This window comes from Panthera pardus, unplaced genomic scaffold (assembly GCF_024362965.1).
Source record: "Panthera pardus isolate Hobbes unplaced genomic scaffold, ASM2436296v1 HiC_scaffold_13, whole genome shotgun sequence".
NCBI lineage: Eukaryota > Metazoa > Chordata > Mammalia > Carnivora > Felidae > Panthera > Panthera pardus.
This window is the reverse complement of record NW_026526688.1, coordinates 183,050,729-183,065,616: the sequence shown is the minus strand read 5'-3', so window position 1 is coordinate 183,065,616 and position 14,888 is coordinate 183,050,729. Positions and strand designations below refer to the sequence as shown.

At 38.4% G+C, this 14,888-nt stretch overlaps 1 protein-coding gene across 2 annotated transcripts in view; it reads left to right on the top strand.

Annotated features, from left to right (window-relative positions):
* The window catches only part of STIM2 (stromal interaction molecule 2), a 150,240-nt gene that overhangs the window by 111,271 nt on the left and 24,081 nt on the right, over positions 1-14,888 (top strand). For both annotated transcript variants that reach the window (XM_019453539.2, XM_019453540.2), the window contains exons 4-5: positions 8,993-9,104; positions 12,772-12,887. In XM_019453539.2, the coding sequence (XP_019309084.1) occupies positions 8,993-9,104; positions 12,772-12,887 (228 nt within the window). The remainder of the gene's footprint in view (positions 1-8,992; positions 9,105-12,771; positions 12,888-14,888) is intronic.

Sequence of the window (14,888 nt, the reverse complement as noted above, 5' to 3'; positions counted from 1 at the left end):
CCTTGAATTTCCTTAATTACAAAAACTTTCTGATCCATTGTTATTTATTTTACTGTGATAATAATTTACATTTGTAGAGTACTTTTGCCATGGCTAAGAGTCATTCCCACATACATTTTGCTAATCTTCAGAACAGGCACACAGTTTTGAGACTGTTTCTCCGGTTTTTATTTTTAAGATATGTCTTTGTTATTCTTCACCATCTTCATGGAATTAAGGGTTGACACTACACTCTGTTTAAATGCTAATAAGATTGCGGTTCACAATCGAAAAAGTAGTAGAGCCTTCTCTTAACATCCGTGGTACCACTCCTGAGAAGAGCAACACCCTGGTAATTTTTAGTTCTGAATGTTCAGACATTGACCAACATTTAAGCAGTGTGCCTAAAAATTACATGTAGTTCTTACCTGGTAAAAGGTCAGGAGGTCATGAGAGAAAGTGTGTGGATTTATTCCTCTTTGGTACAGCTACTAACAGATGGACTTCCCAAGTTCAGGGTGTGGCTTTTCGGTGTCCAAATATAGCATGTTGCAGGAATTTAGTCCATGCTACGGAGACGGGCCCCGCCAGACAGCGTGTGAACGAGCTCACATTCGGGCTCCATTCTGAAGATAAGCCTGTCTGGACCGTGCGGGGCAGCTGATCACCGGCCTCGCTCTGAAGTCACATCATAAAGTCTGCAAACACGGACCGAGTGAAGATGAAATGGGGAAGGCTTTCAACTTTTTCATCTTTTGTATTCTACAAAGTAATATGCAAATGTTTCTGTTACATTTAGCTGAAGTTGCTTTTCATCACAGTCGTGCTGTATTGTACCTTAGGTTAACTGTGTTTTCCTGTGACAAGTTACGTCTGTCACTGTAAAGAGAACTTCTGAGGTTTTAGTTACTTGAAGTTCTCAGGGAAATTGAATTTAGATAAGTGGCAAATACTGGTGTGCACCTGTATTTTAGAATATGGTACTTCATATAAACATGCCAATAATTCAGATTTCTTTTAACCCGCAAGTGGTTTTTAGCTTCTTTGTCAGAGAAGCTGACAGAGAGAACTTCTCTGAATAACCCTTTTATGTGGCCAACTTGACATGTAGCTACCTTTGTTAACAGTGTTTATTCTTTCTCCTCCCTGACCTTTTTACCAAACCTTTTGGTATTTATCAAGGTGTTTTCATGCTTTGATAGAAAGTAGTGAGTGTGTATGGAACGTATTGTATTTAAGTCTACATTACTGTATTACGATATCAGAAGTTGATTTTTCTAAAATACGTTAGTTTGCCAGAAGAAAATTTTGTGCCAGTTGCTTTCTTAACATTAAGAACATTACAAGAGTTTTTTTTTTTTTTTCTATCATAAATTTAGGATGTGGCATTTTTTGAAAAGTAGTAGGAAAGCTATTAAGACATGAAGTACAGAATAAATGTAATGTGCGTATTATACCCAAGTTCTGACATGGCTGATGGTGACTTTGGCTGTATTTTGAAATTTTTTCATCATGCAGAGGAGGGAGAGGAGGAGGGGGTGGGGGTAATAGTCAGAAGCTGGGGCTTCGAAGTCCGCAGATCCTGTCTCCACCACTTGTGTGCATGTAGACAAGTTACTCTCACTGTCTGAGCCTCAGCTTCCTGATCCGTGGACCAAGATTTTACTATTACTCGTAAAACCTATTTCAGAGAGTTGTTGAAAGAATTTCATGAAATGATTCATGTAAAGCATTTAGCAAAGTTACTGGAAATTGCCAGGTGCTCACAAAATGTCAGCTACTGCTGTTCTTAACATGTTCTGTGTGTGCACTAATGCCTTATAATTAGAGATCAGTTTTTTCTCACAGTATTTAGGTAATTTTACAGATCATCTTTGAAGGTTTTTAGGACAGCATGTACTTACATTGAATATAACAGATGAAAACTTACATGGTGGTACCTCACTAAGTTGTTTTGTATTTTTAGGCCTGTAACTTAATACAAGTCTATGGCTAAGTACACCGGGTGCATTGGTTTTATAAGATTGCCTTTTACATGTGAAAAGAGCAAGTGAATATGTAAATTTTAATCTTCGGAAGTTTGTCTTTCACACTGGTTTGTGTATGTCGTGTTTGCTTCAGTGAGGGCTGGGCTGGAAGCAACCAGATTCTCATCTCACCTTCTGTCCCAACACACAGCTTCCGACCTCCAGTATGTCCTAGGTGTCTGTGATCCCGTTTGGCGTCCAGCCTCCTCCAGTGCTGCTTTGGAATAGGATATCGTGAAAACAGTATTTTTGTCTTTCACACGACTGTAGGTGTGGCATAGCCCGTAGACACAATTCAAAACAAAACAAAACAGGTTTGGTTCTCACCCTTAGGGGTCAGGTATACATACAACTAATACTTAAACGGCCACTTTATCCTGGGCGGCGTAGTTCCTGCCTTATGGAAGCTCACAGTATAGTAGGGACGTAAGATACAATTAAGCAGATGCTTGGAAAATGAGGCAGCGTGTGTGGTGTGCCATTTGGGAGAAACAGTAAGTCCTACAGAAATTCAGGGAGGGAGAGATCACTTTCAGTTGCACTGTCTCTTCTGCTTAGAACCAGTTTGTACATGAGGATGTACCTGTGCGTGACTCATGTGTTTCTGTAAGAAGGCTGCTTCAGCGTGGTCGCCACAGGAACGCTAGCTTCTCTTTCTGTTGTTGGCTATTTCTAGCCCTTCCTCTCTCTTCATTCTCTCCATTACTACAAGTCATCCTGCTGACTAAAAACTTTCTCCCCTCAGGTCCAGTCATTATTTTTCATCTTTTTCAACTGCTGATCCAAAATAATTACATGCCGGAGAGACTGACACTTGCAAGGAGGAAGGAGAAGAGAGGGAAACTGTTTTGGTACAGAATCAGGAACTTTGTTCCCTATTAAAATAGCCCTGTTGAGGGCAAGGGGAGGGATAATGAAAAGGAGAATCCTTATCTTGCCTCTGTTCCTGTGAAAATCCATAAACGGGTACCCCCACACATCCTACATCCCACACCCACTCATCTCCTGCAGATTTGGTTCTACTCACCATCCTGTCCCCACTCTTTCCTGTTCCCCACCACCTGCTTTGCGCCAGAGCCCTGCTCTGGCTCTGAATCCCCTGGCTCTTTGAAATCTTGTCATTTAGGCTTTTTCAAGTCTTAGGAGTCACCCCATGATGAAGAACTGGAATAAGTGCCTTTGCGCTGTTTGTCGTGTTACTGTTTCCACGCCCTCAGTAGGCCACAGTGTGCACTAGATGTCTCTAGCAGAATCCCGAATCCGTGAATGCGATCACCTATGGCAGATTGCTCATAAACGATGTTTAACTCTCGTATTACTGTTAGTACTATGTGTCTAGAAGGTTTGTTCCAAAGAGAACCTGTGTTTTCCGTTTTAAACAGTGAGCTATTCTTTCTCAAAATGTTTTTGATGTTGGTTTATTTATTTTGAGAGAGATGGAAGGAGGGGCAGAGAGAGAGGGAGAAGAGAATCCCAAGCAGGCTCCACGCTGTCAGCACAGAACCCCACATGGAGTTCGAGCTCAAGAACCGTGAGATCATAACCTGAGCCAAGATCAGGAGTCAGATAGATGTGTAAGTGACAAAGCCACCGAGGCACCCCTAAGCAGTGAGCTAATCTAAATCAGGAGACACCTATATTGGCAGTGAACTTGGATTCTGCAGATGAGAGTTCAGATTCTAACTCTTCCAGTTAATAGACAGATGTGACCACATATGTAATTACTTGGGCCTCTTTTGGCCACAGTCCTCTGTATAGACTACAGAGAACAGCTATCTCTCAAAGGTGAACATGGGGAGTTAAATGAGGATATATATGAAAGTATAATAAAATGTACAATCCTGTATCAAAGGAGTGTGGCTTTTGGGTATTAGGTAAAAGAACAGGTTCCTGCCCTCTAGGAATTCATCACCTGGGGGTAAGACAGGCATGAGTGGTCGCGTGAGAGTATGTGACAGATCCTGTGGCAGATTCATGTACATGTGATCTGGAGCACAAAGAAGAGCGACTATGATCTGGGAATTGATGGGTAGGGAAAACTTCGTGGAGGAGGGACTTCCTGATCTGAGAATTAAAGGCTATGGAAGAACATGCTGGGCAAAGAAGGAAGAAGGGAAGACCATCCCAGGTGGAAGGAGTGGCACGGGGGAGTGTGGTACATTCAGAAAGCTGCAGATATGGCTGCACATGTGACCGGAACATAAACTGTGTACTTGCAGCGTGTAATTTGATTATGGGGAGCACTTACCTAACTCTAAGAAGACAGTGTTACTGCCCAGTGGTGGACAGCTCCAGAAGCAAACTTGGTCTGAAAGCTGCTTTGATCGTTTACTAATCTGTTAGGTCTAATTAAGAACGTCACCTTCGTAGACTTTTAAGTTCAGTGTGGTGATCAAAGTACCTACTTCAAAGGGTTGTTGCAATGAGTATTTGAAACAATGTTTGCAAATCTCCTGGTATTTAATACGCACATGATAAACATTAGCAGCACTTTTTGATGCTGTCCTGAAAGTTCTTAGAGGCACTTTTCCCCTGTCAGTATTTTTTTTTAAATTTTTTTAATGTTTTTGTGTTTATTTTTGGGAGAGAGAGAACATGAACAGGGGAGGGTCAGAGAGGGAGAGGGAGACGCAGAATCTGAAGCAGGCTCTAGGCTCTGAGCTGTCAGCACAGAGCCCAACGTGGGGCTCGAACTCCGGGACCACAAGATCATGACCTGAGCCGAAGTTGGATGCTTAACTGAGCCACCCAGACGCACCATCCCCCACCCCCTGTCAGTATTTTATCATCTACTTTCTAGGCCAGCAGTTTAGTAATATTTTAAACACCAACTTTTGTTTGTTATAATGGAATCAGAATTTGAATGAATTAAAAAAAAAATTTTTTTAACATTTATTTTTGAGAGAAGAGAGAGAGCATGAGGCGGGGAGGGGTAGGGAGGAGTCTGAAGCAGGCTCCAGGCTCCAAGCTGTCAGCACAGAACCCGATGCGGGGTTTGAACCCATGAACTATGAGATCGTGGCCTAAGTCAAAGTCTGACCCGTAACTGACTGAGCCACCCAGGTGCCCCAAATTTGAGTGAATTTTAAAAGATGGTCTAGCCTGATTTTATCATTTTGTATGTGAAGAAACTGAGTTGCATTTAATAACCTGGCTGTGGTAAATCAGTGATACAGCTGGGACCAGAATCAGGTCTCTTCCTGTTCCGGAGGTCTTTCTACTTGCCTTGGAATAAATGTCAAAAGTCACTCAGTGACACGATTTCTAGCAGAAACCACATAAGGTAATAGCACAGAAATCGGCTTTGCTGGAGCTTTGCAGATACGGAAATTTTAGTTTTTGACGAAATACACTCTCCTCCTCTGGCCGCCCTCTGGTGGAAGTGCTATGTAGCAACAGCATATGTGAAAGAGCAATGGAGAGGCAGGTGACAAGGAACCAGATAATTCTTAAATGTGTAACTACAGACAATCTCCTTTTTATTTGGGTCTCTTCACTAAAATGTGAAAATAGATTTTCATTGTATCTGTCAATTAAGCATGTTCTAATTCATGTATTCTAGAGGATCCAACAGATAATTTGTTGAACATCTTTTGTGTACCAAATGCTGGGAATAGAATGATGAGCAAAAAAAAGTGTGCTTTAGTGAAATAAACAGATGTTGAAATAATAATCATACAAATAAATAATTACAGTTAATGCTATGCCTAAAAAGTACCGAGTGATTTATGACCAATAGCAGTGTTTGGGAAGGCTCCCTTGAGGAATTAAGGTTTTAACTGAGATTGGAAGTCTTGGTAAAGTGAATAGACAAAGATGAGTCAGCGATGGAGAAAAGAGTCTTATATTGAGGAAACAGCAGGTGCAAAGGCCCTGAGGAAGGACATCGTATGACCTCTCCTAAGAATTGAAAGGCAACTAGTATATTTGGAGCAGAGAAAGCTAATATAAAATACAAGTCCTGGTCATGAAAAGTGAAGGTATTTACTAGGCATCACCAAAGAAACCAAAAAGCACAAGAAGAAGTGAGCTTCCTCCCAAAGTAAACTGTGTGCTCTTTGTTAGGATTTTGTTGTTTTAAAGATTCATTGTAAAAGAAATGAGTTTAGAACCACTAGAATATTCTGTTTACAGAGTAGAGTGACATCAGGATTTGGGCACTTTAAATATGTATTTTTTTTTTCACTAGATTTTTCTTCCTTTCTATCCTGGCTCATTGGGAATTGAAGGAATATTTTGATATGCTGGAGTGTTGAGATCAGGGACTTCTGTTGTTGATCAGTTGAACAGCCATGGAAATGACAGAGAGGATCTTCTCCTGTTTTCTTGGCTGAGATTTTTGTGTGGGTGTACGAGGTGCAGCTGCATGTTGGTTTCTTGGCAATCAAGACAAGTAATTCTCAGTGCAGTTCATGTTGAATGGGAAGCAACTTAAGAGAAAAAAGGCTATTTCGAATTTATTAAATTCATTGGAAAGCACCGAGGGCCTGAACCTTTAGCTGGTATTCTAAGTTATTTGGCCAAATGGATACAGCAGCCTCAGGCATGTGTCCAAGCTTATGCCAGGAACACATGAAGGAGAGAAAAATTTTTAAATAGTCCAAGTTTTGTCTCGGTATAAAATAATCAATTACCATATGTAGGTTTTAAATGAATTTTTGCTACCTGCTTTCTTGTTGTGACTTATTGAAGCTTTTTCTCTAAAGAACACTTAATGAAAAAGGCAGATTATGAAAATTTAGCTTTGCTTGCAGAAGTGAATTCCTAATTTTCTGTAGTTTATCAGGAAGGTATTTCTCAGATTTATGCATACACAGATGGATTCCCAGATCTGCTTTTATTTTTTTTTTAAATTTTTTAATGTTTATTTATTTTTGAGAGAGAGAGCGTGAGCACAAGCAGGGGAGGGGCAAAGAGAGAGAAGGAGACACAGTTCGAAGCAGGCTCCAGGCTCTGAGCTGTCAGCACAGAGCCTGATGTGGGGCTCAAACCCACGAGCTGTGAGATCGTGACCCGAGCTTAACCGACTGAGCCACCGAGGTGCTCACTCATGTTCTTCACTATCCTCTGACCTTTCTGTGGTCTATAAGCACTTTATGTTCCCAAACCTCAAACTAAATGCAGACAATCTGGAGCTCTTAATTTTTTAAGGACACTTGCATCCTTCCCTTTGGATATTCTCATCATTGTCCTTCATATTCTTCAAGCAGAAATGTCTGAATTGCTTCCAGTCTTTAACTGCTTGTTTACATCTCTACTGCTATTTAATATTATTGCTCTCAGAATAGCATAGGGTCAGGTCCTACAGTCAGTTGGCCTGGGTTCAAATCCAGTCCTGCTACTATCTATCTTGGTCCCATTAACCTTTTAGTTTCTCATCTCCATAAATGAAAATAATTATGTTAGTGTTTCATAAGTTTTGTGTGTTTTTAAATAAGGCTTAAAGGAAAAAAATGTGAACATAAAGGGCTTAATTCAAAATAAGTGTCCAGGAGAAAAGATGTTAGCTATCATTTTCTTCATGATTTAGGGCCAGTCTCCTGGAGTCCATTAATAGCTGTGTTCAGTGTCCTGGGTGATTTCATTCAGTCTAAAGACCATCCAAATGCTGAAGACTCTCAATTTTTATATCTCTGTTTCTAATCTCACTCTTCCCTAAGCTCCAGACTTGTATATCTGACTGCTACTATGTGTCCGCACTTAAATATCTAATATATCCTTCAAATATAACATGTCTAAAAACAGAACTTTTGATCTGTCACCTGCCTTGCTTGTCTTCCCAGTCTCTTCCTCCCATTCTTTACTATTGCAGTTGATGGTACTGTCCTCTCTACTTTTGTTTTGTTTTGTTTTTGTTTGTTTGTTTTTTACTTTCCTGTAGTTACTAGCCCCCATCTATTTCATTAACACATCTAACAGCATTCTCCCCACAATATATCCTAAATCTGACCACTTGTCACCATATCCTCTACTGACACCATAGTCCAAGAGTGATATAGCCTCTTGTATGGACTGCTCTATAAAGGAATGTTCTCCTTACTGCTTTGGGCTTTCAGTCTTGTCTCCTACACAATCTACAATCCATTATCCACATTGAAGAGTAAATATAGATTTAAAAACATTATTTACCCTCCCCCCCCCCCCCCACTTCTTACTGAAATTAGAAAAATATCCAGAATTTTTTAAAGTCTTCTATGACCTGGCCCCTCTGCTTTCTCTTTCTTTTTCTCAAATACAGCTAGTTCATTCCTTTAGTAAGACCTTTATACTGCTAGCTTTTCCATCTGTTTGAGATATTTTTCTCCCGGATGATCACAGTGTTGGCTCCTTGCAAAGTTTTAGGTCTCAGTTCAGATAATAGTTCCTCAGAGGCTGATCCTGACATCTTTCTCCTTTCTTTCTTAATAGCTGATCAGTGTCTGAAATTTTCTTCACTTTTCTTCCTTCTCTTGTAAATTGCCCCCTCCCCCCCCATCCCATGAGGGCAAGGATTTTCTGCATTTGCTTATTACCATATTCCATTGCATTAGAATGGAACCTGATATTCACAAGCTTTACAATATTCTGTGGATGGATGACTAAATGAAAGAAAGAATGAGTGAATAGATACATGTCTTGTAAGTTTTTCTACAACTAGGGAAATGATGGAGTATTTCCTCCTGTATGAATTTTGCATAGATGCTTATTTTAGAATTAATCGTGCTAATATTTTATTCTTTTTCTTTCATGCTTTCTCTGTTATAGATTATAAACTTAAGTATAGGAAGTATGTCTCCACTGTTTTCAGCTTCTCATAGAATGCCAGATATCATTTAAGTACTTTGTGTTGATTGAATTGAAAATTCAATCTAACATCCTCTGAAGTTTTAGTAATTTTATATACATGTGTATGTATGTGTATATAAATATATATGTGTAAATTATGTAAAGTTTCAAAGCTGATAATTATCTGTTTAAAATATGCCTTCCCCTTTTGTCTCTTGCAGTTCATAATTGGACCCTTGAAGACACGCTTCAGTGGTTGATAGAATTTGTTGAACTACCCCAATATGAGAAGAATTTTAGAGACAATAATGTCAAAGGAACAACGCTTCCCAGGTGAGTCTTTATTATCCAAATGCATTTTTTTTCCACTCAAGGAGAATTATATACTAGATGTTACTTTTCTGTGCCAAATTTATAAGTTATCTCTGTGACTAAGGGCTCAAAGGAAATATTATATCCATTCTTTAATTTTTTAAGGTGTGAATTTGTAAGTTTTAATCATTTTTCTTTGTCTAAATAATCAAGCTCTTTTTAAAATTTATTCCCAAAGAAAGTAATTTTTGGAATTAGAAGGTAGGCCAACTACATCTTTGTTAGATAACATCAAAAGCCCAACCTCTGACCATGTGGTAAATATAACAAAAACATATTCATTTGATATGAATCCACCTTTATGAAAAACCTATTTGAGTGGGTTAATGTACAGATCTTTCTTAATTGTATTCTTTAATAATAATAGTCAATATTAGTGGCCACAAGTTAAAGCTCAAAAAAAAAGCTTAATAAAATGTAAATAATAGCCATTTTTTAAGTTTATTTTGAGAGAGAGAGCACACGCCTCTGATTCTAAGGAGGTGAGAGAGAGAGAGAGAGAGAGAGAGAGAGAGAGAGAGAGAGAGAAAGAATCCCAAGCAGGCTCCAGTGCTCTCAGCAAGGAGCCCAATGCAGAGCTTGAACTCATGAACCGTGAGATCATGATCTGAGCCGAAATCAAGAGTTGGATGCTTAAGTGACTGAGTCACCCATGAGTCCCTGATAGCAACCATTTTAAAATGTATGTAACATAAAGGTACTCTGTATTATGTCATTTAAACTTCATGGTTAAAATTAAGTATGTATTGTTATCCCCATTTTGCAGATAAAAAGCAAATCAGAGAAAAGTCAAATATTTTGCCCAATTCAGCACTTGAACCTAGATAGATCTGATACCAAAGTCTAGGATGCCAGTTTATCCCTTAGATGCCTGGAATTATTCGTTTTCTAAATTTTACTTTCTAAATCTCCATTAGTTAACTTAAAAATCTTTAAAGACTCAAATGTCAAAATTTGCAACGATTCTACCAGAACTTGCTTATGTTCCATTCCTCTCAAATGTTTCTTGAATCAAAAAAGACTCTAATCCCTTATTATTATCTCATTATTATTTGTGATGAAATATGCATATTGTATTTCTAATCAATTTGCTTACATACTCTATTGAAATAAGTGGCTGTTGTTTCTTTGGACTTCAGATTTTGGATTGAGTTGAAAATTTTCGTATCTCCCGTAAATATATTTTGTGAACATCAACAACAGTATTTTACTGGTTTTGCTGTGCATATGGTTATATTGAGGAAATAATGGGAATGAGAGTCAGTTCAACAAGTCTGTATTGAGTATCTGGTGTGTTCAAGGTGCAACTAGATGGTGGAAAGAAGACAAAATGAAGATAGGGTTTTTGCTTTTAAGTAAGTTTCTAAGCTAAAACAGGATAGTAGAGTATTAAAGTGGGATTAGGGTTGTTTTGTTTTTGTTTTTGTTTTTGTTTTGAGTTGTATGTTACCCTAGTTATGAGGAACTCCTAGTATTTTTCTTATGTTGTCTTTTGGGAAGTTTTTTTGTACAACAGCATGAAATGAAATAGGTTGCTCAGTGTGTTGGCAATAAATGTTATAGCCACTTTTTTTCCTTTGGTTAAATAAGGGGTGCCAGAGATAGCTCAGCTTCTTGGAGAATTGTTGAAATAACATCACACTTCATCAAGATCAATTTTTTTTTTTTTTTTTTAAATAGTGAACATGTTACCAGAAAAGACAGGTTATCAATACAGAAGTTCAGCTTTCAGGTGAGCTCATGGGAGCTTCTGTGAGCAGAGAAGAAAGGGAAACCAGAATACCCATCATCAAGCCCCTTTCATAGGGGTAATGGCAATTAGAGGACTCGCTTAAAGGGACTTAAGTATCAATTAACTTAAATAGCAATATGAGTTACGGGACTTTTTGTAGGGTAATTGTAGGTACAAGAGCTACTTAGAAGAATGTGTAAGAAAATGTATTACACATTTCGGATGGACAGGTACCTACAGCAGTTCATTGTTTCCTTTCTGTGACATTAAAATACTGTCGCATTGCAATAGGTAGCCCAAATTATGTTAGTTTTATGTTATCACGGGTATCATAAGCCTTTTACTGATTTTCTATAGTCTGAAATTCTTGTTACCAGAGCTTAAACTAAGGCTCTCTTCGCCTGACGCATGCCTCCTCATTCCTTTCAGACCTGTGTGAACTCCCCTGACATCCTCACCCACTCAGGTAGAACCACTTCCACCTCCCGGGCTCATACTGAACCTTGTATAAAACTGTTACGTGGTATCCTTTTTACTACATCTCATTGTTTCTCTTCAGTTTAGTCTACCAGTATTGTTGCTGTTAATTCATTCATGCATCCATCCATGCATTCACTTATGTATTCTACAAACATTTATCAAGCATCTACTTTTGCCAAGCATAATGCTAGGTTTGGGGATACTGAGATAAGACATAGCTCTGCCTTCCAGCAGTTTGGGAAGTGTCACGTTAAAGGTGTAACAGGAGCCATACACAAAAGGTGCTTGCAGAGAAGATGAAGGAAGGCATCTTGCAAAGGGAAAGAGTTCTTTACACTGTAAAGATTTATGGAAGCCTGTAGCAGTTATAGGAGTTTTTGTAACTTCTGCACACTCACACGTTCTGGTATCTATCATAAGAAAATGCAGTGGATTCAGAGTACAGTCATTGGAATCATACATATTTGGGTTTGAATCCCTGCCCCACCTCTTACTACTAATTGGGCAAGTTACTCAGTCTCTCCCTACCTTAGTTTCCTCATCTGTGAAATGGGAATTTTGTATCTGTTTGAGGTGTTCTTCAATTTTGATTTAGCCTTTGACCCAGGACCGGGCATATAGTACATGCTTGTTTTTATCGTCATTGTTATTAACTATTATATGATTATTATTAGACTTTGTGTTATAAGATCTTCATTGGTGTCATACTTGGTTGTTAAGAAATGTTAGTTGATGATGGGGCAACTTGGACTTGACGTCCAAAACAAAGTGATTTTATTTCCTTCTTCCACCTGTGCCTTTTGGCCCCCTACATGTTTTTTTTTCATTGCTAATGAAATGGTTCAGTATTTCCTGTTACATAAATGTCTCAGTTTTCTCCCCCCAACCATGATGACTTCTTATTCTCACTTATGACTTCCGTGGACTCTGTTTAATTTATAAACAGTTTACATATTAGAATGTAAAGCTACAGGTTTTTCAGACACTTTTAAAGAAAAGTGATACGATCTAAATTGAAAAGTATATTTTATAGTTTGTTATTGATGTTAAGTCAATTACCTAACAATTTTCTTGTTCTCTGTGAAATGATAATAAAATGCAGAGGTAATTAATGGTTATAAAATGCTTTTGCATTGGTTAAATTTCTGCATTCAAGTAAATTATAGCATAAAGTTAACCTTAGAAAACAAAAACGTCAACATAACAAGTAAATAATTAATGCAGGGTGTCTTACAGCTAAGTTTGCACCGAGAAGTTTTTTGACACCTGTTAGTAAAGTATTAAATCACATGGATGAGCTCTTAACAGTAGTAGGTCGTCACTAATGTGTAAAGTATTACATGTATTGCTCAAATATTTAAATTTACATACTAGAAATATTTTCATTTAATATGTATATATTTTTTGAATGAACAGGATAGCAGTGCATGAACCTTCATTTATGAGCTCCCAGTTGAAAATCAGCGATCGGAGTCACAGACAAAAACTTCAGCTCAAGGCGCTGGATGTGGTTTTGTTTGGACCTCTAACACGTTAGTATTCTCTCTCACAGAGTATGATGCAAAAGAATAATCAGATCACATATTTGTCATTTATTTTTATTTTTTTAAATTTATTTTTGAGAGAGAGAGAGAGAGAGAGAGAGAGAGAGAGAGAGAGAGAATGAGTGGGGGAGGGGCGGAGAGGGAGACAGGATCGGAAGCATTCTCTGTGCTGACCTCAGGGCTCGTACTCACTAACCTCGAGATCATGACCTGAGCCAAAGTCCGATACTTAACTGACTGAGCCACCCAGGCACCCCTGTTATTTAAAGAAGAAAAAGTAAGAAAGATAAAACACTAAGAAAATCGTCTGTTAGGTATAAAGGAAATGTAATATTATCTTAAAAGATTTATAGGGTGAGATTTTCTGTCATTGAAATGTGGAATGTCACATTGCCAAGCTGGTTCCTGAAGATCCACTTGGAATTTTCCATGATAACAGACCATCCTGGCAAAGCACAAGATGGAGAATGTTATTTGATTGTATTGAAGAAGAACATTTAAGAAATTATTATGTCATATTTGTAAGGAAAATAAACCTTGTATTTCTTTACTTTTGACAGGAATACTTTTTTTTTTTTTTTCAGAAGGGAAGTTTAATATGTTTATTTAATTTCAAGTTTTAAACAGCTTTGGGGAAAAGTATTTGAATATTCTACATTTTTAGAGGTTTTATATTCTATTTTTCAGAAGCCAAAAAGGAGTAACAATTAATACAAGAAAAATGGCTTCCAGAAATGATAAATTAGGAAACTAATATTTATTTTACCTCAGTTTTCGGAGTTGGGAGACTTGCAGGTTTCTGTGATCGGTTTGGGGGGTGACACTACCAAAAAAGGGTTACTGGAGCCGTTGGGTAGATTCCATGATGGGACTGGTGGTTCTTTTTTGGCTCAGGCTGAGAGCAGCTGGTCAAACAGCTGGAACTCTGCTTTGTGAGAGTTGGTGGAAATGCACTGTTGTTGGAAATTACAAACCCTAGGAAATCGAACACTCCTGAAATGCCGGGCATTCCACAGAGGTGACACCCTAAGTTTTCTGCTGAATCTGTTGGGGATTGTCTCCTGTGAGATTCTGTCTGATTTGTTCATGTGAATGATTGGTGCAAATAGGAATGAAACTATATAACTTGCCTCTGTATACAGCTTGGTCAGGAATATTTATATTTTATTAAGCCAGGAACAAACTCCCTCTAAGCCAAAACAGTATTTCATTGTCATTTGAAAAGAAACCAAACTAGTCAAAAGAATGCTGGAAACAAATGTTTTAATAAACCAGCGAAGAAGTTAATGATGCGTTACCTTTTTAATGTGTTTGTCTTAAAATTATTATTTGAGGGAATGAGCCCTGCAGTGGGAACACCAGCATTAGATTTATAACAAACTAACACTGTCAAACGAACAGACACACATTGTAAAGGAGTTTTCGCTGAAATCTTTTTCAGTTTGTGGCACTTACTATAGAGTTTGGTACTTGACCATTCTCTTTATTGTTATTTCTGGTGAGTAATATTTTGGCCTGAACTGGGCTCATGTTTAAACTAGAACATGAGCTGAACTTCTCAGTCTGAGGCGGAAGTAAAAATAAATCCTTTTGAGACTCTGGTCTTCCGCAGTGCATCTGTTTCACCGTAGGTGAGGGCGTGAGCTCTGGAAATAGGGTGTCTGGCATAGGGCTTGGCATTCCTCACACGGTGTAAACACACACGAACCTGAGTGAGCATGAGAAGTCCTGATGTCTACGGAGCCCCGTGTTTCATCACACATACAACATAGACGTGCTGGAGGCCTGGGCAGTTTGGTAGTTTTTCCGCTGTAAACTCTATCTCTTGGGAGCAAATCATGCATTACATTGTCTTCCTTATCATTGTGTATCACTCCAGAGAGCCCTCTGAATCTTAGTGTGTGTTAAGAGTCAGGGATAGACTAGGAAGTTATTTGCTAGTGACTTCTGTGTTTTGTATCACTGAGGACAGTAGGCCCTGGCTCCTTA